Consider the following 26,843-nt stretch of genomic DNA (forward strand, 5'->3'; position numbering starts at 1 on the left):
ACACAGTTTTATGAGAGGGGTGATGTGAGACAGTTGAAAAGGGTTTAAACAGTCTCGTGTACTTGAGAAATCAGAGATTTTCTTCTTCTGTTAAAGGGGGTTCGAATCCCGGGGTGGGGGGCCGAGTTTGTATGTTCTCCCTGTGTCAGCGTGGGTTTTCTCCAGGGTACTCCAGCTTCCTCCCACAGTCCAAAGACATGCAGGTTAATTGGTGACGTAGGTATGAACGTGAATGTGAATGGTTGTCAATCAATCAATCAATTTTATTTATAAAGCCCAATATCACAAATCATAATTTGCCTGACAGGGCTTTACAGCATATGATATCCCTTTGTCCTTAGGACCCTCGCAGCGGATAATGAAACTCCCCCAAAAAAAACCTTTAACGTCCCCTTTGTCTGTCTCTATGTGCCTGTGATAGTCTGGTGACCTGTCCAGGGTGTACCCTGCCTCTCACCCAATGTCAGCTGGGATAGGCTCCAGCCCCCCTGTGACCCCAAACAGAAGCAGTCACAGAAAATGAATGAATGAATGTTTCCTGGGTAATTGACCGTTCATGTGGCTGAACGCCTGTAGTTACTGTTGATATGCCTCTCAAGCTTGCCATTCTCACATAGTGCACATGCAGTTTACAACTGTGGCAGATTCACCACCCACATATCCTTAGTCATTTTTTAAACAGTGGCTCCTTGAATTTAGATACCAATAGATAAAAGCAGGGTACTTACTCATAGCTGATCACCATCAGCTGAAATGAAAATGGTCATTTGTATAAGCTGTTGCTAGCTAGGTTCTCAAACTATCATTAGCTCCAAGCGAATTAAAAACACTGTCTCTGGCTGTCTTCTTAATGTCACCATCGGACAAATTTTAAAACGAGACAGGCGTGTACAGGTGTAGTTGCCAGCGCAAGTGAAAGTGAAAGCCAACTCCAGCTTCGTCCGCTTAGCATTTTGCCTTGCAGTATTTACATTTTTCTGCACTGTGTCCAAAACTTTTGTAGCATCCTCTTGGATGTGTGCTGCTTACAGTCTGGCACCTGGTTGCTACCTTTTTATAAAGTACCAACCTCACCTGCTCACAGTGCCCTGAAATATCTCAAACACAGCAAAAATGAAGAAAATAAGAAAGTAGAAAATATACTTTATTAATCCCTGAGGGGAAATACATTTTTTTCATACACACACACAAGCCTGAAATACACACACCTGCACAAACAGGACCTATACATGCATTAAATGCAGAGATGTCAGAGCAAGCGGGTTGCCTTGGACAAGCATTCCGAGCAGTTGGGGGTTCAGTGCCTTGCTCAAGGGAACCTCAGCAGTGCCCAGGAGGAGAACTGGTGCCTCTCCAGCTAACAGTCCATGCTCCATACTTGGTGCATACAGCTACTTGAACCGGCGACCCTCTGGTTCTCAAGCCAACTCCCTATGAATTGAGCTGCCCCGGAGACACAGGCAGAGGACAGAATCAGAGAGGGATTACTTCTGTATGAGACTATCCATTGTTCTTAAGGGAAATCCTCTATAGTGTACCTTTAAATATACACATTATATACGTGACGCATGATATCGTGCTAAAGGCTGATGCTCAAGCTAACAGTTCCCAGGCAAAAAGTGAGCATCCTCACCATATCCTGTGTAAAAGACAGGGAAATAATGCCATTATTTGTATTGTAGTGTCGAGGTAGTTAGTCCTGATATCACAAGAATGATAAGGAAAATGTAAAATGTAGTTAGCTAATGAAATGCTCCTTGACCTTGAAAGTGAAAGTGGGTTACTACTTAAACTTAAAGGAGTAAACTAGTTAGCCAGACATGCTAAACACGGTTTATATAATTCCTTATACTTTTGTTCTTGTGTTTTTGGTTTTGGAAAAGCTAAAACAAAACACACTTCTCTCTGAACTCATTAAATGATGGATATCATTCTACTTCAGCCGCATGCACACCACTTCTGCATGTGGAGGAATCCTAACTTGACATGCTTGTCTTGTTTAGTTACTATTCCTAGGCTGTGGTTGAGCAATTACATTTGTGTGTACCATTTCTATGTACATTAGATTGAAACTCCCCCAGAGACACCAAGTGTTTGATGTTACAGATCCCAAAACATCCATTTAATTGCACTATATAACGTGTATATAAAGTATTGCTTTTGTATGTTTGTGCACACGTAGAGCCATATTTATTGAACTTCAGAGCAGTGCAGAGGAAGGGCAGGTCATGGGGCCGATCATCACAACCGCCTGATGTGCTTAGTAATCTGAAGTACAATTAGATCCTAATGCAGCACACTTAAGCTCATCACAAATCCAATACCAATCAGTGATGTCCTTGGCGCTAAAATGGCGGCCTGTTTAGATATTGATCAGACACTGCGTTGCTGATGAAAGTATGGCGCTAGTTGTTTTACAATATTGATTAGTGGGGGAACAAGAGAGGCTATTTTCTGTTCAGTCTGTGCTACAGAAATAGTGTCACTCCTGGGCAGAAACCTAAACACGCCACAGAGAATTGTTTGTATGTTTCTCTGTGGTGGTGTGCTGTATGTGGAAAATGAATTACTGTGCATATAATGTTGCTGGCTGCTTGATCAGTATTAACAGTTTTCATTTTGTCCGTTTTAATATGAAATTAATTTGTCTGTTACTATTTGTGTTATTTGTAGTGGTGGGGCGCAAAATAATTCTAAATAATAATAATCTAAAAACAGTGATAGCTTTAGATAATAAGGACTTCTTGTAAGTTTTTCATTATGAAGGGCTGAAATTAAAAATGTGTTTCTTGTCCTTTCAGCTTCGTTAAAAATGCAACATGTTTGAGGGGTTTTATATTAATGATGTATATTACATGTAAATAATTTAGTGCTGTGTATTTATTCATATATTTCATTGGAACATATGTCTCACTCCTCTCTATATGTGTCTGTTGTTTGATTAGATTAAGTTCTTCGTTTAGCTCATCTGTGTTTCATTTTACAGCAACTAATGAGAGAGCGTCAGCAGATGGCCAGTCGTCCGTTTGCCTCAGTTGCGGTTGCGCTGGATGCCAGGGGAGACGAAACAGAACTGTTGCAGCCTGTGGTTGAAGTGAGTCCTGAATGCTTGTTTACTCACACACACACACACTATTATCACATGTATGCCAATACACGATGTGCAATGAAAGGGAGTTGCAATGTGAGTACAACTGTATTCTTGTAACATCTTGCAAGAATATTTAAGTTTGACACCCTCCAATACATCTTCAATTTTAGAAACATTAGGCCTCAAAAGTCATTTAATAGTCTTAGATTTTAATTTGTGAGGTCCACAAACATTTATATTCATCTTTCAATTTATTTTTGTCAAATTATTTAAGCTCTTCTACATGAAAGTCCACATTTTTGACAATACAAATCTTTAAACCTACCAGTGAATCTCGTACTGTCTTTTTACGTTATACTGTTGGCAAATGCTGACTATATGACTATATTCCTACATAAAACCTACCTCTGGACAGGACTACATATATACTACTTGCCTTTATACTCACCTGCAATGCTTGAATTAGAAAAACTGTGATAACTCTAGACACCCTGCGAGATTCTTTTTGAGATCATTTTGTAAATATTACGCCAAACCACCTTTTAAGAAATATGATGAAATATGTCTGCAAAAACATGCAACTCTAGAAACACAAGATAAAAGGCGTCATTATTTTATTTTTTATTTTTTTTCTAACCAAAGCTTGTGTGTTTCTTTTAAACATGTCCAAATAAACATTATTCTATGTGTCGATAGTATTCTTGTCAATTCGGCATCAATATAATCATAAAGATAAACTGTATTTGCGTACAAACTTTGTTTAGCTCCGCCATTTCAGTGGAAGGAGACAGTGGGAATAAGAGGCAAACCATTTCAATAATTAAGATTCCTCACTAAAACATGTCCTGGTTGGTGGATCACATAACGCCGAATTTAACACCGATTCTTGTTCACTCGGCAACTCCACCAGTTTGTCCTCCTTTTCCACAGCCCAAGAGAACCGAGACTTGTTCACGTTCATGCACCTCCCTAGAATCCCCTCCATGTTTACTGTCTACCCGGTTCATTGCTTCATGTTTGGTGCTTGGGAGAGCGCAGCTTTTGGTCGTTGACAATGTTCACGTCATTGAACTTGAGCATTTGCATGTGTCAAGACTAAAAACGTACAATAATTTTAAACCTGTTTGATTTTGTGAGAACATCAAAACGAGAGAGACTTGCATAAAATTGATTTAATTTTTTTTTTTTTATGTGTGTGTGTGTGTATGAAACAAGATCTGAAGACAGAGCCAGTGTCACTCAATGACCAGCATGTTGTAACTATGGAAATTTTTAAATACCTTGGTAGAGTTCTGCACTCCCATGTGAGCTTCTCTGGAAATACTGAGTATATTTCCAAGAGATGCTCACAGCGACTTTATCTTCTTAAACAACTCTGTGACCTCAGCAAATTTTAGAATTAGTGTACAAAACTATGGCTGAGAGTGTTTTAACATTTCACCTCCCTGCCTGGTACGCTCACCTTAACTGTACATTCATTGTAACTATGGCAAGTAAAATAGTTGGCCAGCCACAAAAGCCCTTGAACCAACTCTTTACAGACAGGACGAGGCAGCAAGGAGTATCTTGGCCGATGGCTCCCACCCTCTGTTTAGCCAGTTTGAGCTCTTGAGCTGCGGGAGGCGCTGTAGAGTCCCTCTGGCAACTAAAAAAGTATTTAAAAAGTCCTTCATACCAAGTGCCGTCAGTATCCTCAACTCACCAACGTGACTGATGAGTTTTAAACCACAGACAGACAATGAGCTGATTTAATGTGTCTGTTGTCTGATTTGTCTGCTTATGTTTGGCTCAGACTGAGTGTTATGACCACCTTACACCAAAAGGTCGAGATCACGGGAGCTTGCACCAACTTAAGTAAAAATCTCATAATTTTATTCTGACATTGGAAATTTGTATGCACCTGGGAAATCGCTTGGAAAGTTTTTTGGTATGAGGCCAGCATTAGTTTTCTTTTACTTTGTCTATTATGATGTCCCCAAATTCCACCATCCCATCTTTTCACTTAGATGAAACTGGAGTCCTGACAAGCACCCAAACGTTTGACCACGAAACCCCTATTTTGTCAACATTGCACAGGCATCTCATACAATCAATCTGAGGTTCATAACAGCCTCTCTTCAGTAGTTTTGTAGTGCCACATAATTGGACCTTATTGTGATGTATTCAACCAGCTCATGCCCTCCTCTCCACAATATGTCAGCCTTTTATCCGCTCCCCACATCAATAAGAAATCTCCAGGTGATGGTCCTTTCTTCCCGTGTCCCTCTTCTTTATATGAATTGTCCTCTGCAATCAGGGCTATGGACTTGCTGACATCTTTCGATTGATGTTTTTTTTTTTTTTTTTAAAGACATCTTTTATGTGAAGTGATGTCATGATGCCAATTTTTCTTAAAAGACTTATATAGATTTTTCAAAGTTTTCCAGAAAGATTTTATGGTTTCAGCTATTACTTTGAAAAGCATCAGTGCTCTGATGTTGAAATGATGACATCAGGACATTTTATTATAGCTCTTCGTCCTGCAGTGTGCATGTTTTCATGTAGCCTAATTTATCCTCCCGGGTTGTTTACTGGGACCATGCTGCATTTTGATTTTGCTCTCAAATCTTTATTAATTTGTCATGAAACACTGCATACTTGCGTGTTTTTGCACATCTGAAATGTTTTGTCCGGTTGCTGCTGTGCCTCTTTATTCCTGTGATGTGACTACCTCCCATACAGAGAGAGAATAGAGAAGGAATCTGGCGCTAAGCACAGTCTAGAGCTCTGTGACACATGGGATAAAAGCATAGCTCGGAGCAATATGGGGAGCTATATTCTCAAATTGACATCGGAGGACCAACAGTGTTTCCTCAGCCAGAGCCACCTCTGTGTCACCTGCCGCTGAGAAAAATAAAATCACTGTGGCAACCGGGAGAGAGGCACTACATTAGCTATTAATGTCTAATACTGAGTGGTACTCACTGTGCATTATGGTGTTGTGAAGGGCAATGTAAAGAGCAAAAGAGGAGAAAAACAAATGCTTTCTTACCTCTCTGAGTGCACTTTTTTAGCTGCACTTTAAAGCAGTAAGGTACAGTCTGAGTCTGAATGGTTGTGGAGACCACTGATTTAGGTAAAATGTTAATTACATACTTGTCAGTGGTACGTGTGTGTCAATCTGTTATTTGATAAGTTATTCCAGTAGTGTTGCTCCAGTTTCTGCACAAACTCCAAATGCAGTGTTCTTGTTGTAAGGCGCATTAAGGCAGAGACTTTGCATCCACTGGAGAATATTGCTGTAAACAATATCCCAAGCTGTCTGGGAAATGATAACTGGGAAAAAACATTCTTCAGTCTTCTGTTTCTTGACCCTTTCAAGATGCAAAATGAACCTACGAATGCTTGACTTTCAGTTTCACTTAGATGTCCGTGCAGCTTTTAAGGAAGTTACTATAAAAGTTTTAGTATGGAAAATACCTGAGAAACCTGATTGACATGCCTGTGTCCTAAATTTATTTCAACGAGGTTTGTATACTGCTTTGTATACGCACCCAAAGCATAAATTCAGCATGCAAGTGGACGAGCAAGAACCTTTCTTGTCCATTTGGTTGCCTAAATGTATTTTAAAAATATCTTTTGGTGATTCTAATTCATCAATAAGCGCTATATTAAAGGAATACTTCACCCCCCAAAATGGCCATGTGTTTACCAGTAACTCACCACATGTTACATGAATACAGAAAGAAAATCTGTCTATTCAGTGTCTATTAAGTCATAGGGTGTTTAACAGCAGCAAAACTATATCAAAACATCTGTTCACACATTCTCATACAGCTTGTGCGGTATAATCCAAGAATCATTTATCCAGTTATGTGCTCAGTACTTCCCAAAAGCACAGCTTTCTCTGATGGGGAACTGAACTAAAGGTGAAACCTATCTATGCTCTCTTCAAAGCCGGACTCCATTGTAAAAACCAGTAATTTTACCTCGCTGAACTGGTGAGCTGCTGGTCTACCACTGCCTCGAACAGTTAGTTTGTGTCATTGTGTGACTCCAGTGTTTTAAAGGGTTAGTTCAAATTCACCAAAGTCACACAATAGTCCCTTTTACACTGCCAGATTTTCAGCAAATGTTGGGCTGTTTTGCCAGCAAGCTGTGAGCGTTTAGACACACAGAGCCGGATTGGCGAGTTGATCCGAGGTGCCCAATTTTACGCCTCGTGGGGTAGACATATTGGGGGAACCCTTTTAGTCTAAAATGACCGAGGCGGCCTTCCGCCATGGGAGGGGCTGTTGATGACTTGTGGGAGGAGCTGTTGATGACGCCGCACGTGCGAGCCACTGGCAGTGGATAAATAGGAAACAACTGATATCAGGAATTAGCGTGTGGATAAATAGGAAACAACTGATATCAGGAATTAGCGTGCAGCTAGTAGCAGGAGGGACACGCAAACCTGACAGACACTGTAAAGATGAGCAACTGAGGAGACAAGGAATTGCGCGCCCTCCTTGCCCTCGCAAATGAAGAGGCCATTAACCACCAGATGACAGGGACGGTGAAGAACGGGCCGATTTACGAGAGAATCGCCGCCTGACTAATACCGCCTGACTAGCCACGGCTTCCCTCCCACGTCACTGTTTACGTCACACGCTGAGCTACACGTTTTGTTACTCGCTCACACCCCCATTGCCCCGAAAAAGGCGCATTCTGTAAACAAAAGTAGGTAGGCGGCATTTTACCGCACTCCCTGATTTTATTTTTATACTGCCAATGCTGAAAGAAGACTGATTGGGCTTTCCTGCAAATTTGCACAATTTCTATCTAAAAAGGGCTAACAACACAAACAAACTGTTCGAAGCAGCGGTAGATTAGCAGCTCCCGTGTTCAGCGAGGTAAAATTACAGTTTTTGTCAATGGAGTCTTGCTTTGAAGATAGCATCAATAAGTTTCACTTTGAGTTCAGTTCCCTGTCACAAACAGCTGTCTGTTTTGGAAGTACTGAGCATACAACTGGATAAATTAGAGTTCTTCGTTCAGCTAGGAGGCTTGCAGAAAAAAAGTTTTTCTAGAATTGAATGTAAATGGGATGACTAATTAACACACAAATGCTCATTTGGGAGGGGTAAAGTATTCCTTTAAGTGTTGCTTGGTTAATTACATACATGCCAGATTTCCCATTAATTCTAGTGGCGTAGAAATGGTCTCAAATGACATTCAACGATGTGTGACACCAGCGTTACTGTAGGCTAAGTGTTAATTCCGAATGTGAAGAAGCCAATATCTTATATACACTGAAAGGTCATAAAGCATACCTTGAAGGGAAACAAAAGCAAAACACACATTTCTCTGTGTTTTTCAGAGGCCGTGCAGTCGCTGTAGCAATTGTGGTAGTTTGCTTACTATAATACATTAATGATTTCATTCTATTAAAAGTTCCCAGCTGTTAAAATGATTTGCATTCAGGTGCTACTGTGTGCGTATAACTAATTTGTATATATGGAAGCATAGAGTCCTACTCAGCCATAGCTCATTGTAACCTTTTTGTGAGCTTTGGAAATATGTCAGCATATTGTGGACTAATCTACATGGCTTCAAATGAGCAAATGCATATGTTGGACTGCATACAGCTTCATCACGTGTCTTGGCTCCAGCTGAAGGTGAACCGCATGAAATGAGCCTAATTCTCTTTTATAAAGGTTAATTGGTCAGCATCTGGCACCACTTAGCTATTGGAAATGATTGTTGATGTCAAAGAGGACACCGATGTCACGCTAGCATCACTGATTCCCTATTTGTTTCACCAGCTCTGTTTGTACTTTAAACTCAGACCCACTCATTCACTGAGTTAGTGCAGATGTATAGATAAACTTTTGAATATCATAACCACACTAATAGATGATGCAGCTTGCAGAGGAAACAGGAGCTGCACCCACAAAATGACCCCCCCACCCAGTCCAACACATGAAAACATCTAGGACCCTATTCTACGATAGTAGCGTCAGCACTCATCTTGCTGCATTAATTAGTGCCAGCACTCTGTCGCAAAAATCTTTGCAGACCCTCCAGCTGGTCTGAGAGAAATTTACAACGGCCTTTGTGCCCATTTCTTCCATTTTCAGTTTCAGTTTAAACCCCCAAAGAGACGGACATTACATTTAGTGACCAAGATGTCAGCAGCTGTTGGTCAGAGAGCCAATTGGGGCCCAAACAGTGCAGGCCCAGGCCTCGGTGTCACAGATGTCTCTATTCACTGTGGCCGGCATTCAACATATGGAACTGCTAACGGACAGCTAGTATGATGGATGACACCTGTCAGCAGGAGAAAGGAAAGCAGATACATAGTGAGTGTGTGTGCATGTTTATGTTGCTTGGAGGATTCTGAATGACCATAATACAGCTTGATTAATAGTAGAAATGCAGGTTGGACGATATGAAAATGATGACAGCAATTTTAAAAAGCCTTGATAGAAAAGGGCAACCCTGTGATTGAGACGGATTGAAATGATTTATTAATGTTCTTATTTTCCTCTGCATTTTAGGAATATTTCCGTTATCACAGATTAATATGAACATTTCACAGAGAAAATGAGAAAGAAGAAAAAAGGTGGTTTAATTTTGCTGTTATTGATGCCTTTCATACAAACAAAAAGGTGTTTGTTATGCTTTGATAGGAAAAACCACCGCATCAATCTGATAGTACTGAGGAAGTTCCAAAAAAATGTACAACAATAAAGTAATGTGGAAATGCACGCTCCAAGAAAAGTCATTATTTTGTCATTTAATTGAAAGACAGCGTTGCAGGAAGGCTTTATTTGCCACTAGTTTACAGACATAATAATACCACCACCACCATTTGTATTTATAATACTAGTGATATTACAACATCCGTTTAGATGTGTAAATTAAGATATATGTTCAGCATACAAACCTGAGGTGATGGTGGTAATACTGTAAAATGTACAGTCAAAGGTTCAACAGTTACGTTTGGAGTGGCAGTGCAGACAGGATGTGTAAGCTAAGTGTCCCTTAATGTTATCAGAGCTTATTTATAGGTTATATTTAAAGTGCAACGCAGAGCAGAAACTAGAGTAAAAGCTTTGTACAGTAAAAGCCTGTATTCACCAAAGGCATTTATATCGTGATTAATTCAGACATCAGCATGTGTTGTTTTGGTAATGAATACTTGCACATAAAACACGAATATAATGAGGCAAAAAAGCATTGTAATTTTTTCCCCAAACAAGGCAGATTTTTCTGAGCTTTTGCACCATGAACAAAGGCATCAACCATGTTGCCCCTGTTCTTATGAGGATTATAAAACAACCGAAGGTTCCATAGTCCAGACAGCAAACCTTTTTACTCCTTTTAACCTTGACAGAAGCAGCTAGAAGATACTCCCTCCGTTCTTACCTTTCACAATAAAAGCCCTAGACATATACAGTGCATAACTGTATATCAGAGGGAGCTCAAATTCACTCATTCATTCAGAGCATTTCTCTAAAAGGAAACCTAATAAAACGGCTTATATTAGCTTAGGCCAGTGGTTCTCAACCGGTGGGTCCCAGTCCAAAATTGGGCCGGGGGTCCATTCTGAATGAATCACAAGCAACTAGCAAACATGTCAACTTTGTAAAAAACACACTTTGTATTAAAGTACAGTGAAATTCTTGCACAGAGCTTTTAATTTAAAGTTCCGTTTCCTGCTGTGGAGTGAGCGACTAAGGGACAGCTACTTGACAGAGACAGGAAACCACCTCAACATCAACCACAAACACAAGTTTGACGCTAAATATATTAAACTTTGTGGACCTTAAACTAATGACTAATGAGAAATCTGGACCCTGTAACTGGACCATTTGGGAACCACTGGCTTGGGCTATACAACAACTTGACTCAGACAGACTTTCAGACACTGCTCTGGGTCAACACGATCTTGGCAGTTTTTGCAAATTAATATCATTACCAGTATGAGTAGTTTTGATTTGAAATAGTATTCCACATCTTTGTGTTGTCTATTTGTAATGCCCCTGCTGTTTAAAAGACTTAAGGAAGTATTTACAGAGGTCATGTGTTTATCCAGTGGCTGGTGCCATGTAGAGCCATTCCTCATGATCTAATTGCACCAGTCACTGGGTATGTAAAGCATAGTATGTGTAAACAGTCCAGGGACTGGTACATGGTGCTGTAGAACAGAGGAAAAGTCAGGAGATAACCAAAACTGGTAGTAGTCATCCTCTGGGGACCATGACTGCGTGTATGAAAATGAATCTCAAACTGTTTAGTAGGTGTTCAGACATTACTGCTTGGACCAAAGTGGTGAACCAACAAACAGATATGGCCAAAAATAGTATTGGACTTGTATTTAAATTAAACATTTCTATTAAATAACCCCACAGATGACCTGGCAATGATTAAATTGTAACAATTAATACAGTATTTCTACATATGCTTTCCAGCTGTGTTGCTTCTGTTTTACAAACCTTTGTTGTATTCATTTGTTTAGAACAGCTGTAATATTGTTTCACCCAGTGGTCCATGTAAGTATAGCTTGCAGTGGAATCTGCCTTAATCAAAACATAGCATAGGGATAAATTAGCTCCCTCGCATGAATTTGACTTATATAGCTATTCATTAGCAGGATCTCTTGGATGGTCATGAAATGGCTGGCAATATAATTGCCCTTGTATGTCAGCAGTAGGTCTAATTCAGGGCTCTCGATCATGAACATACCTGAAAAAGATGCATGAGAATACTGTGTTCTGATCATGCTGCCTAATTGGGTTGATAAGAATGCACGTACAGAAAACAATCTGTCGGCCTCTAGCCTGCCTGCAATACCGGAACATGCCCTGTATGTACAGTATTGTTGAATTTTAAGCCTTGTGTTTGCTTTCATATGGTGCCTATAAAGGTTTTGAGTCGTTCAGAGAACTGTATAATGAAAACGTAGGTTAGAGGCAACAAGACTAATGAATGTACCTCAGTCGTCCTTGATCCAGGGTCCCATATAAATGAGTTTTAAAGCCAAGTATACTGTGTTTTAATGAAACATATAGTGAAAGGATAGTTTAAAATCAGGCCTTGTAAAGTGTGTGCTCATTAAGTTATACAACCTGATAAAAAATGGTATAAATGTTGGGGCTTTTAGAACAGTTTAACAACTGATTAATGTGTAGAGTTTGTGTCTGTCACATTTAATGTACTTTCTTTTTGTTCTTTGGTTCACCTTTGTCCTGCTCTCGATTCTCCTCATCTTTCTGTCCCTCTGTATTAGTTCCAGCTGATTAGTAGTACAGGCAAATGGAAAATAACCTGGGCCAATGTTGACAGCATTCATAACCTCAGCAAATGATTCAAATTCTGCAAAGAGGTTCCTCTTTTGACAAAGGACAAATCCAGTACCTCTCACAATTAACCTTCAATAGTGTCTTTTAGTCCATCGTTTCAAGACAATTGACAATTCTTATTAGCTCAAAATGTTCTCTCTTTATCCATTGTGTGTTGTAAAATGTTCATCCGTACCGTTTGTATTATGAGATTCCTCATGTTGAGGAGTAACTTCTGTATTTTTTAACCTGGACCCTATTTTTCCATGTTTTTGTGTAAAAGGATGCTTTCACACATGCTCCGGTTGGTTCGGTTCAATCGAACTCAAGTTCATTTGCCCGCTAAGTGCGGTTCGTTTAGGCAGCTGTGAACTCAGCAGTCGCACTGGGGTGCGCACCAAAACAATTGGAACTGTTGCTCTGGTTTAAACCGGACTAAAATCACCTTTTCAAGAAGGTCTCCGGTCCTGTTCCAACCAAACTCTGGTGCGGTTCGTTTGTGGTGAGAACGTGTTCTGACCTCGATCTGAACCAACTGCAGTCACATGACACATTGTTTGGGTTAAACATGAGCATGTTACAGTCCTGGAGGATTATTAATGTGCACCTCCTCCTGTACTGCCTTAATATGCACATTCAGCACATCCAATGCATCAAAACATTGTTTTCTAGTTGGAGCCGCGCCTCGTTTTCAAACTGTATGGTTTGACTAAAATGAACAATGACAGCAATATAGTCCACGTTGAGCAGCGCTTAAATCAACCTGCGTAGTTGTCCCTCCATTGTGACATTAGAAAGTGTCACATTTATCTTGCAAGTGTACTCTTCTTCAACGTTTTGTTTCCTTCCTGGATTTTTCCCACATGGAAATTCTGACCAATCAAGAACAGCTTTCTCGCACAAGGCATTTGATGCGGTCCACTTGTAAATGCTGCCGTGAGAACACGAACCAACTCTAGGCAATTATGCAACTTTGTGACAAAATGAGTCCCTGATTTGGACCAAAGGAGACAACTCTAGGTCTGAAAGCACCCTAAGTGACTAACAAGACGAAACATTTTTGAAATTGGTACAGTATTGAGCAACAGGACTGCAGCCAGCAGCAGCGAAACAGGCTGCGATGTAATCCCTTTGGGCAACTGAGCACCATTAATTCCAAAGGTGCTTGTTATTGCCACTGACCAGCTCAGAGCTGATCCCTAAAGAGATAATTCTTTTTGTAAGATCATTTTTGTTTAACCAGAAACAGCCCCGAAATTGCCATCACCAAACCCACTAGACTCCATTTCAATCAAACCAGAATTGGTGATTGTTGGAGCAGTGGAACAACAAACCAAGATGGCTTTTGTGAGTTTTATTTTGCCTCTGTCGATTAGTGTGTTTTATGATGATAAAATTACTCTTTATTTAAATGGGGTCTGAAAAAGGATCTTACTCTTTAACAAAACGTCTGTCTCTGTAGGGATCCTTTCAAAAATAATGATGTCAGACACTTCGAATAACAATTTACCCCGTCAGTTTTGGGGGATGTAAACTGATGGTGCTCAGTTGCCCAAATGGATAACATTGCAGCCTGTTTTGCTGCTGCCAGTGCAGCACTCTCGCTCAACACTGGACCGATTTCAAAAATGGTTGTACCAACTAGACACTTAGACACAAATACATGGGGAAATATGGTCTGCATTGGATACAAATTTACCCTTTAAATGTTTTTTTAACTCCTTCAATACCCTCAGGAAACTAAGAAACATACTGTTGTTGTGAACTGTGGCATTTGAAACGGCATGACTGTATTATTTATACTTAACATACTGTTAATATTCAGTATATCGCGGCTTTGAGAGTCAGTGTTCATTCAAAACACACATATTAGCATCATTTTTTGCTGTTTGCAAAGGGTGAAATACACAAATTTCAGTGGAACATGTTAATATAAATTAGCTCATCCTACTCCTGATTCTCTCATGTTTTAATGCATGTGCTTGTGCGTCCCTGTTTTTCGACCATTTTGCCTCGTCTGACTCTCTCATCTCCATTTTAAATTCAGCCAGACACTGAGGGAAAAAAGTCAGTTCTATTCAGACATGTTATTATTCCCCAATTTCTATCCCCTCAGCCAAAACATGCTGTGAAACCCCCTGACATTCATTATCAGGATGACATGTTTTTCACGCTTGAGACAAGCAGTTTTGGCCATTAAGTGAGAGGGTAGGTCATTGTCTCAACACGTGGACTGTCTGACAGGGACACACACAAGTGTTTTTTGTTGTGTGACCAATCAAACCATTTGTCTCAGGAGGAGGTTGTCGCGTCTTAAATGTAGCAACTGCAGCAGCCAATATCAGTGACTGTTGCTCGGCTCGTCCCCACAAAAGAAAATTCAACAGGACATTGTAGAAAACAATTATCAAGACTTTCCAAGTGTGACTTTCACATCACTTTGATTTTAGCTCGGTGGGTAAGGAGGTCTTGGGTTGTGTATCAGTCAAGTTAATAAAGTACTTTAATCATGAATCTGTCTGTCACACCTTATCGCAAATCACCGTTATTGGTGTCGTCTGTTGAGGACACAGGATACAGCTCTTTATAGTTCAATGTTATCACTGTGAAATCCAAATAAATCAGCAACCATATTTCTGTTTTTGGAAATTTTATATCGTTTTTTAGTTGATTTAATTGTATTTAATTTCCCTGTATTGTCAGGAAAAAAAACTAAAATTTGTCACCTGTCTCAGGACGTCAACTGTTTCACATGAATACACATAACCACAAAAATACAAAACAACATTGTGTTTCATATCTGTGTCTTTCTCGCTGTGTCTCTCTTCTCAAGGGCGCACCTAAACCCGTTGCGATGGAGCCGTGTTCAGGAGGGAAAGCTGCTGTGTTGACTGTCCTCATGCGTCTGCCCTCTGGGCCCTCAGACTTACCTCCACCAGGACAGTCAGGTAACACACATAAAAAAACATATCACTGTAGGAGTTTGTTATTCATGTGTGAGGTCAATTATCTTCTCAGAATTCATAAGCAAAAAAAGGTCACTTCTCTGAAAAAACATTATATACTATATCAGAATTTAATTAGGAATTATTCAAATATAACTGATTTCTGTATTTCCAGATGGTGCACCTGCTTTTAGTGATTCCTTTTAGAGGTGCATTTTTGTATTATTTTCAATGAACATATATTGTCTTTATGTCTATATAGTGAAGTGTTTTGGAACAAAAACGGTGCATTTATGGCATTAACCACACACTTTTTTATTCTGATAAATATTGATCAGTTTTAGGTTCCACCTGTTCAGTTGACACATTAACTACATTAACTGTAAACCTTTTGCTCAGCCTAGGTTGTGTATATGTATAAATGAAAGGTTCAGAGGCCTTTTTTTTAAAGATTGTAAACATGAGTTTTATTTTGTTAGGATTCGAAATCTGTTTTAAACTCATGAAAGGTTTATTGTACGGAAATAAAACCCTTTTGTAACTGACAAAGAGCCTGATACTGTGTAGGAGCAGAGCAGTAAACAACAATATCATCTGCATACAAATGAAAATTTGCATGAGGAACATTTTGACCAATACTGTTTATATAAATTGTAACTATGAGTGGTCCTAGGATTGAACCCTGGGGCACACTCTTTATTACATCACGAGAGCTAGAGGTAACGCCTGGACACACTTTGATCTGCTTAATAAGTAATTTGTCAGTTTGTTTTGACAGTGCAATATTACATGTATTTTACCAGATACTTGTTTGGCATGGTTCAGTGACCCAAGTCTGTTGGCATAAATATTTTGTGTTATTAGCGTGAGTAGGACACAAGAAGACTCATTGAATTCTATCATTTACTTTACTTTTCACAAAGCAGGTTCATCGTTACAAAGATTTTACTTCAAAAGTCAAAAAAAGTCATTCTATACACCATCAGAAACACACTGAGACTACATCCACGCCAATGTATTTTAAAACACAAAACTATTGCTATGTTTTTGCCTGGCATCCACACTACTCTGGTGTTTTAGAACTACTAAACCAATGACCTTTGAAAATGCTGCACCCCATTTTAGTTTGAAAACTCTGGGGTTGTGTTTAAAATCCAGTTCAGACCAAAGATTCACGACGGGACAAAACTGTTGTAGAACATTGCCGAGAAAAGTTGCAGCGGTGTGAAATGTGCCGTATGAGCTCGACTCAGGCCGGCTGATGGTGTCACCTGCAACTCAGCTGGTCAAATCATTGGCAGCTGGTTTCAGAACATAAAGTACCTGTTTCTACAGCTAGTTGGCGTGTAGTGAAGTCTGCTGGTCAAGTAAAAATGACTGCAGACAGCATGTTTGCTTGCAGCAGGTGCTCCGTCCCCACCGAGCCCTCTGTTTCTATCCTCACATGTGCTGGTAACAGCCGGCTCGCTGTATGTGCTCGTGCTGAAATGCTGAAATATTATAGACATACCTGTAATATATGTTTGTTTTTATAACTTAACAAAGCCTTTGGTGGAAATTGCCTATTTTTCCAGCACCCTCACATTTCTCTTGCTCTTTCCTTCTTCAGGTCTCATCGTTGCCAGTGCGCTGATAGACATTTCACAGCAGAAACCATCAGATTTTAAGGACAAGTCCCAGGGTTTAAAGAACCGAAAAGCCCTTCCTCCTGCACACCAAGGCACCTGCGTCTGAGTCTCAGCCCGAACCCATCAATCCATTTGGGTCCCTTTTTATACCATCTGACGTCATATTGTTCCAATATGCCGCAGGTCACAGTCGAAGGCCTTTCCAGAGACAAGACATGGCTACATGTAGAAGATCACATTTGGCTGCTACCACTCAAGTTTCCACTGAAACTTGATGAGTCCACAAGAGCACAACCAGCCCTGCTTACCCTTCCTGCCCATTCACTCTAATCTGCATAGATCAACCTCTGGTCATATGAATCCCACTCTAACCTCTGGAATAACTTTCCTCCACCTTACTGGGCCCAAATCTCGTCCCCTTCAGCTTTGGTAGACATCATGGCAAAACTTGTCTGTGCTGAGAGGGAACCTGCCTGATCAGTGACATCAGAGACAGATAAATCAGGAGGATCTGCACCTATTGAAGCTTCAGTCGTAAATATTTTGCCACACCTCATTGTCCATTTGCTCAGCATGATGGAAAAGCAAAGGTATTTGTACATTTGGTTGTATCAGACTGATTACCCTCACATTGTGTTGGAAATACAAGAGATGATTTAAAAAAAAAAATAGCTGGATAACATCCAGCACAAGCTGCCTATGGGTTTTTTTCCTCTTCTTTTTGCTTGCCAACAAGTGGTATTCTATGGTGCTAAAGCATTTAGTTCTTACGCGAAGCCTTTGCTGTATGGACTGAAATCATTCTGCCTTTTTCGTGGGGGGAAGCTACGCGCTAGGCCAGGACTCTTTTTAACAACCCGTGACCACATGACAGTGTTTTCACAACTAGAGTATTTTGTCACACCACTTTTGCCAATTACCATTAAAGATCTGTTAAAGCATTTACTGTACATATGTATCATCCACCCAGCTGAAGCTAAAGTCTGTATTTTCTGTGGAGTACATATACGAAATGCTGCAGAGACATGAGACTGCAATCACTACCAGCGGCATGTGGGTGCAAAACCGGAGGCGGCACGGACAAACCATCACTCATAAAACTTAAGCATGGGAAAACTCCAAAACTTAAGAACAGTTAGATGCATTTTTTTATTAGCGAACTGGAAGTTTCATTTGTTAGAAGATTAGTTTTCTCAGTGTGCTCACTCAAAGAAGTCGAATGATGCAGAGAAACACTGAAGGTCTGATCGATTCTTTACTGTAGTTTGTCATTGTGTCATTTTGCTGTGCAACTTGGACATTTAGGTTTTTGAACTTGCCCTTGGATTGGTGTGGTGGGTGGATGCCATTTCTGAGAAAGACGTCTGCTTAATAAAATTAGACCAGGGACATCATGCTCCTCTGGCTGTTTACTAGTTTGTTTTGTAAAGTTTTTTTAAGAGCCCTCTGACGCTACGACTTTATTTCCATGTTTGAGTACAAGGAGTTATGTTACCTTTTTATAATGCCTTGGCTTTCCATTGAAGGAGGGGGCATGTTGATCTGCAGAATTTTAAAAGCTGTCGACCATTTTTAGCCCCGAAACCTCCACCCCTGAGCTGTACAGTGTCTTGTTGGAACAAATGTGAGTCTTTGTCACTCTTATCTCTTGAGATTTCATGTGTTTGTCAGGTTTTTATGACAGAATGGCAAGAGATTATCATTTATTTTAGGCCTTGTCACCTGTTACTATTATATCTATGATGAATTGTCTTTTGCTACAATTGTGAAAAAGAGCATTTCTGTTAATATTTTTTGTTTTGATATTTAACAGATTCCTGTGTAATAGCATTTAACTTGATTATGTTGTTGAATTAAATCGGTTGTTTTAATGTCAAACTCCTTTTGAATCGTGCATCTTTAAGGACTGTATGGGCATTGTCTTGCTTTTCGTTGCAAAGTGGTCGTTACGATGCATTTCATAAGGATAGTATGCCAGCTGATGTGTTTTTATTTTGTGTTTGTAGAGTAATCCTATAACAGTGTCATTACACAGGAATCGGGGTCTCACTGTACCGTGAAAAAAAAAAAAGATGATAAACTGCATATCAGTAATCTTCAGTGTATTTTAAAGATGGACAACATGCCAGAAAATAAAAAGAAAAACAGACCTGAAAATCTTTTGTGCACTCGAGTCTTTTCACATACAGTACTTATAGACAGACGTTGAGATCTATGCTTCTGTGTCTGCCTGTCTGGTGTTAATGTCTGTGAAGCTTAAACCTACAATTTGTAATCGTGTTCTGGTGCTTACTGTTCAACAATGGTTGATTGCCTCAGCTAAAGAAAATTATTCCTCCTGAAATTGTCTGAGAGAGAAACTAAAAACCAGACCCGGGTTTTGGTGTATTTTGTGCCGGTGCAACAACAGCATCAGCCTCTACTGTGACAACAACAGTCATCTACCATCCCTGCTGTATGGCAGTTGATCTTGTCCTCTGCTCGGAGGGTAAAGAGCTTCCTGACCTCAGTGTCTCCCTAGACATTTTGGTTGTTCTTCTTCTTCTTTAAGGCCCCAATCACACAGAAAGCGTTTTGTAACCTGCAAAACATGAGGCCAGAAACTGGTGGATTGCCCCCTCCGGGCTGGGACAGAGTTGCTGCCTCAAGCGAGGGAGTTCAAGTATCTCGGGGTCATGTTCACGAGTGAGGGTAGAATGGAGCGTGAGATGGATCAGCGGTTTGGTGCAGCTTCTGCAGTGATGCGGGCGCTGCGCCGGACCGTCGTGATGAAGAGGGAGCTGAGCCGGAAGGAAAGCTCTTGATTAACTGGTCCATCTACGTCCCAACCCTCACCTATGGTCATGAGCTCTGGGTCATGACCGCAAGAATGACATCGCAGATACAAGCGGCCGAAATGAGTTTCCTCTGTGGGGTGGCTGGGCTCAGCCTTAGAGATAGGATAAGTAGCTCGGACATCTGAGGGAGTTCGAAGTAGAGACGCTGCTCCTTCGTGTCGAAAGGGGTCAGCTGAGGTGGTTCGGGCATCTGATCAGGATCCTCCTGGGCGCCTCATGCTGAAGGTGTTCTAGGCACATCCAAGTGGTAGGAGGCCCCGGGGCAGACCCAGAACACGCTGGAGGGATTACATATCTCATCTGGCTTGGGAACGCCTTGGGGTCCCCCAGGAGGAGCTGGAAAGCGTTGCTGGGGAGAGGGACGTGTGGGGTGCTTTCCTTGGCCTGCTGCCCCCGTGACCCGGCCCTGGATAAGCTGATGGATGGATGGAAAACGTGAGGCGTATCACACAGCCTTTTATCTTTTTTGAATTGAATGCCACTAGTAAAAAAAACACTTGATGCACCTTTTTATTGTTCCACATCCTTACACTATCAAGCTACCATTTTTTTGTTTGTATGTTTCTTTTTTTCTCAATGATTAGTATCTAGTTCCTAAAATGGACAGGCAGAGGCTACTTGCTGTAGCTCTGGTTGAGGGTGAGAGGCTGTCAGCAAATAGTTTGTTGGGCGCAGGGAAACGGAGATCTGTGTGGGTACATGACACGCTAAATAAGAGGGTGGATCATGGGGAGTACCACCAGTTGGTCCAGGAGCTTCTCCTCCATGATGGCTATTTAAGGCATATTTTAGGATGATTTGGGGGCAGATTGACAACCTGCTGTCTATCGTTGGGCCATTTAGCTCTGAGTATCCAGCAACCGCTACCACCAGTTTCTCCTCCATTGTTTACCAACTGTAAACTTGTTGCCGTGACCACCATAGAAGGCCCGCCTCTTAAATCATCCGATTGGACCATGGGAAAAAAAGATGATTGAAAAAAGAAATGACATGGGGCACTTTTCCGCTCTAAGTTGAAGATGTTTTTCAGCTCGAGGAGTTCAGAGCGCTCTGGCAAAAACACCCAGGTGCCTAGAACAAAAGGCGCCCCCAGCCGCTAAAACGCTTTCTGTGTGATCGGGGCCATACTCAGCTGTTAACTCTTGCTAGCTGCTTTTTAAATCTCCCGGGGGTGGGTTGCACACATAAAACGTCATCAAGTCATCACACCTCCCTGGTCCAGTCCTGCTGGCTGTCCCTTTTACACAGACATGTATTCGGTTACCATGGCCGAAACTGTCTCCCATTCTAAGATTGTACCTTTAATACAGAACGGTGAGGCAGAATAACAGTGCAACATTCCCACTTTGAACAGACAGCGTAAACAGCGCTTTGACACCAAGTCAAAGAATGCATCAAACGCACTAATGAATTAAAAGATTAAAGCATTTTGTGAAATTTTATTTAGGAAATATCCAATTAAAAACAGGTTAAAGCAACGTAGACACATCAGTGAGTCCTCTTTTTAAGTGCTTTATCATCTCATCTGTATTGTAACAGCTCTGATAACAGGGAGAAGAAATCAAACCCAAATGCAGGTTATATAAAAGCTAGTTTTGCCTTTAATATTCAGCAGGCATGTCGTCAGAACTGTAACAACATCTTTTATTTTGTTAAACTTCACCTGCAAGGCGCACCGCGGGCTATACATGTGACAAAAAAGAACATGCTGCATTAGCCTCTTCTAAAGATGATATTAAGAGGTTTGTCCTTCACTGTGCCAACAACCTTTCAGAGTGCTTGTGTTCCCTCTTCAACATCAGTGGTGTGCATTTGAACAAGGATGTAAAGGAAAAGGGATGCAGCCTGCCAAAGAGCTACTCTGGATAATCCTCACTTATACTCAACAGTATACTTATTAGCTGCAGGCGCTCTTGGAGAAAAGCCACTATAGCAACCTAAAGGAGTGTGGTTATATTATAATGCTGTTGATGGCAAGAAACCTGACAAGATAAACCCATTTAGCGCTGCTGTTTGTATGAAGGGCACAAGGGGGGGAATCTTCATAAAGTGCACATAATGTATGTGTCCTTTATGAAGATTCTCTACTCACATTTCTGGGGGTTTTTTACACAATGGCCCTTTTTCAGTGCTGCATGGTCAATAAAACGTGTCTCTTTTAACTCTCAAGTACCAAGCATGCACTTTGAAAAGAGGGCTTTCTGACCTTAACTCGTCCCCCTCAGTTTGCTAAAAGAGAATCTACATGCCCTGTGTGCACTTGGAGCATGTTAAAGGGAGGTGACAGCTCTGGAGGTGACAGGTGGTCTTAGGGCTCCATTGTGCGTTGCAATTTTGTGGCGCTTATGGCTGCGAGTCCTACTTGTGAAGTGCTGTATGACTCCCCTCAAGTCCTCCCCTGCTGTTTTTAGTGCTGCTGACAATAGACACGTCTTTGGAATAGGTGCATTCGTGCACTTTTTGCCATTTGTGCAGAAGCCAATACAGTCACATAATAACTAATAAATGATGAACAAATGAAACACTGCACAAGCAAAATTGATAGCTAAGCACAAGAAAAATACCAAGAAGGGATTGCACTGAAGAAATGAGCATAGAGACGTGAATGTCAAACTACAGTTACAGCCAGGGTGACATGAGGAAACCATGTTATCTAAAGGTTATCTACATTTGTGTATTGTAGACGCTTATACTGTATACACACTTACTGAGCAGGTCCTTGTGAATGTATTCAAGATTTTGTACACTGTTAATAGTTGCATGTGAACTCTGGACCAGCTAATTGGTCTTGTTTCGGAAAAAGATCCACAAAGACACTAAAATCTGAGGGCTTTTGACCAAACAGGCTCCTGGCTGTTTCCAAGGTGTGACTGGCTGTTATTTCTCAAAATGGCAGTTGAGTGAACACGGGTCATTGCTAAGTACTGGAGAGGGATGTGCTGAAAATATTCAGAGTGACTGCTGTGCTGCTGAGCCTGAGTCACTGTTGGCAAACTCATGCCCAGTCTGGTAAGAATCCTGATAATCATATTGTCTGGCTTTTGAGAATATTGATTTGTATTTTAATTATATTTAATTAAGCCTGATAATAATGCTAATGACAGTTTCTGGATGAATTATAGTAATTAAACCCAGTCGCCAAAATAAATGTTTATTTAGATGATATTTAAATATTTCTGCCAATCACAGATATATGTCACTTATTGTAGTAAAGTTACATTTCTTTACGTCTCAGTTTTCAATTGTGTGCTGTGACAGCGCTGTGGTGAAGGTGTGGTTGGGTTTAGGCACAAAAACACTAAGCTGTCTTTAGGAAAAGATTATGTTTTGGCTTTAAGTACCAGGTTGTTGTTGTGACAACCACTGGAGGAAATGCACTGACACCACCTAAAAACACCTGGTTGTTGCAGCCACAAACCACTGCTGGAAATGTGCCGATGTTGCCCTAAAAAATACCCAGCAGTTGTCACCACAACCACTGCTGGAAATGTGTCGAAGTTGCCTTAAAAAATACCCAACTGTTGTTGCGACAACAACCACTGGAAATGTGCCAACATTTCCTTAAAATCATCTGATTTTTGTTGCCACAACCACTGCTGGAAATGTGCTGATGTCGCCTTAAAAAATATGTGGTTGCTGTTGCTACAGCATCTGCTGGGAATTTGCTGACATTGCCTTAAAAAAACAGATAATTACAGCAACTACCAGGACTGGAAATGTGTCAACATTGCCTTGAAAAATACGTGGTTGTTGTCGTCACAACCACCGCTGGAAATGTTGCAGACACCGCCTTCAAAAATACCTGGTTGTTGTTGCCACAACCACTGCTGGAAATGTGCTGAAATCACTTCAAAAATTATGCCGTAGTTGTTGCTACCACATCTGCTGGAAATTAGCCGACATTGCCTTGAAAAAAAAAAAAAGATTATTACACCAACTACCACAGCTGGAAATGTACCAACACGCCTTCAAAAATACCTGGTTGTTGTTGCCACAACCATTGCTGGAAATGTGCTGATGTCGCCCTAAAAAATACCCAGTTGCTGTCGCTACAGCATCTCCTGGAGATTTGCTGACATTGCCTCAAAAAATACCCAGTTGTCACCGTAACCTCCACTGGATATAAATGTGCCAATATCGCCTCAAAAAATACCTGTTGTTTTCACAACAATCCCCGCTGGAAACATGTCAGGGTTGCTTTAAAATATCCAGTTGTTGCTCCACAACCATGTCTGGAAATGTGCCATCTTCACCCTAAAAAAGGCCAGTTGTTGTTGCCACAACCACTGCTGGAAATGTATTGATGTCGCCTCCAAAAATATTCGATTGTTGCCTCCAAAGCCACGGCTGTAAATGAGTTCACGTTGCCTTAAAAAATACATGCTTGTTGTCCTGCTGGTAACATGCCAATCTCACCTTAAAAATACCCAGTTGTTGTTGTTGTTGCCACAAACACAGTTGGAAGTGTCGTGGTCTTGAAAAATGGTCTGCTAAGTCTAGATCTCATACCATCTACCATCCTGTCCTCCTTCTGATGAGGAACTCAGCTCACATACATGTAATCTTAAGTTCGTCACTAGATACCTTGCTATTACATGTATGAAATGTACAACTGTAACATATCCGTGGTTTGCAGACACGTACATTGCCAAGATTTTATTCTAGCTGCTGGGCTGAAGTACTTGATCTCATCATTCAAAGCTGAAATCTAAATTCTGAATTCTGATTTTTAACTTGATGCCTCCACATGACCAAGAGAAAAGCAACTGCCCAACCAAAACACTCACAGAAACATTTTAGGTCATCTATGTTTTTCTCTTCTGGTGACAAAGTCAAGTCACCATATATCAATGTCAGTGTGTGTCCCCTCAGTTTTTTAAATAGGACCTAATTCAGTTTCCTTCGCCCTGATAAGATTACAAAATGTCCCAGAGATAAATTGGATAAAGACGAGGGGGACCTTGACCTTGTCTTTTGCGTAAGCACTCACAATGCACTTAATTCAACCACCAGATGGCACTACATAAATAAATCCGCAGTATCGCAGTGACTATATCAGGTTAAGAGTTCGCAACTACATGTGAATGGGCAGATTGCCTCAAAGGAAAATATGTCAGTACAGAAATTAAGGCCCTAGAGTTCCCTAATTCACTTATGATGGAAGAGTATGGATTTTTATTCCTGTTTGTCTTGGTTCATCTCCAGTACTACCAGGAGATGGTGATTAATCTGTCACTTACAGCAATGTAATTCATGGGGGTGTGTCAGAAGACCAATCTGCCAAACCATCCAATATAATCCTGCTGGAAGAATTTGGATGGCAGTGCACATTGTAAATCAAACTGTCCAGGCCTTAACTTCAGGATATATTAATGTCGGTGTGCTTAACACATAATGGGGAGGAAGAAATGAACATCTGTGAGGTGGTGTGTAACATTTATTGTGGATCGTGACTGCCACTGCCACCCTAATTCAAATCTTGTTGGATGTGTTCCTGTCCAAAGCATCAAGAGGCAAATATTATGTTCTATAGAAGTTTATAAGAAACTTTTGTCCAATGCTTCTCCACAGCAGAGAAGGAGGCTTTTATTTCACTGCTGTAATTTGGCCCTCTAACAAATCATGATGCCTCGATACAACATATAGTAAGAGAGGTTTCGCTGCCTCATTCTCGGTACAGTGAAGGTAATGTACTGTATTGTTGCCAAGTCACTATGATGTCAGGTATTTCCCAGTTAAGTGAATGATTCATTTCCCAGAAAGCATCATGACAGGCCTACTACTGTACCTACCATTTTTAAAAACTAATATGATGATCCCAACATAATTTAGTATTTCTTGCTTTTTGATACAAGACTTTTGGCTCTATGACTAAAGTTTTACTGTCATGGAGACAAGAGTAAGAGGCTAAGAGGATTCTTATTTTAGATTTGGCAATCCTCATGTCTAATTTGCAGTGTTGGGGTGTAAACATTGACCGTTTATTCCATTTCTCCTGACAATGCTCCTCTTGTGTGCTCTTATTCTTTGAGTTAAAAGTTATGTTTGATATATTTCATTCACAATTTTCAGCCAGGTCTGGGCTAAGCCCCGAATGTCCTTAAATCCTAGAAACGCCCCTGCATACACTGGACCTATGTGAATCTGCTGTGACTGGCCCCTGGCCTCCTGTCATTTTCTAAAAGTGGCCCCCAGGCAAAGCAAGTTGAGAATCCCTGCTGTCACACCCAACAAACATATACATGGATTTTTATAGGTTCCTTGGCCACACCAAAATACATATAAACATGGCTTACCCAAAATTTTCCTTTTTTAAATTATGGTATATATTCATACCAGGTAGTTACCAAAGTAAACTAGATATAAAGAAACTATATTGGACATATAGCTTATTTTAAATAGTTCCATTAATTGTATTAATATATCGGACTGCATGCACGTTCAACTTCCGTGCAATGGCAGCAGCCATATTGGCGCCTGGAAGCGGATGGGGTAGGATGAAGTTAAGTAAAGCTACCTACAACTCTGAAGACTGCATTAAGTCATTTTTAGAACTTGTTATGGTTTTCTGATATATTTCTATGAAGAAAATATGATGATAAGAAAAATAATTTAAGAACTTTGGACCTTCAAACACATCAAGAACCCTGACCTCACTCTGATGATGTGTTCAGGTAAAATGTGACAGTCCTGTTCATTTGATTTTTAAGTTAAATCCATTTATCTGTTCAGTCATTAATTCATTAAATGATTAATGTAACCTGTGGCTATTTATTAAATTTTTTTTTTAATCTTTTCTGCCATGCTTACCCTGTTCTTTTGGTGCGATATTGTCTACAATGGACATGAATATATGTGTGTGTGTGTGTGTGTGTGTGTGTGTGTGTGTGTGTGTGTAAAGTATGTATCTTATCAGTAACAAAATTACTAAGATTGTCTGTAATATTTAATAATAAATCATGATTTTTATGGCACGGTTTAGCTTTAAATATGCAGTTTTTCTCTCAAAAATGTGCCAATTTGGCTGATTATTT

General features: G+C 40.5%; 1 protein-coding gene across 1 annotated transcript in view; it reads left to right on the forward strand.

The window, feature by feature from the left end:
• atrnl1b (attractin-like 1b) overlaps nucleotides 1-19,028 on the forward strand; it is a 106,915-nt gene extending 87,887 nt beyond the window's left edge. The window contains exons 27-29 of the mRNA XM_050060434.1: nucleotides 2,987-3,094; nucleotides 15,233-15,347; nucleotides 16,954-19,028. Of these exons, the coding sequence (XP_049916391.1) occupies nucleotides 2,987-3,094; nucleotides 15,233-15,347; nucleotides 16,954-17,078 (348 nt within the window). The 3' untranslated portion in view covers nucleotides 17,079-19,028. The remainder of the gene's footprint in view (nucleotides 1-2,986; nucleotides 3,095-15,232; nucleotides 15,348-16,953) is intronic.
• The last annotated feature ends 7,815 nt before the right edge of the window (nucleotides 19,029-26,843 follow it).

This window comes from Epinephelus moara, chromosome 13 (genome assembly GCF_006386435.1).
Source record: "Epinephelus moara isolate mb chromosome 13, YSFRI_EMoa_1.0, whole genome shotgun sequence".
NCBI classification, from domain to species: domain Eukaryota; kingdom Metazoa; phylum Chordata; class Actinopteri; order Perciformes; family Serranidae; genus Epinephelus; species Epinephelus moara.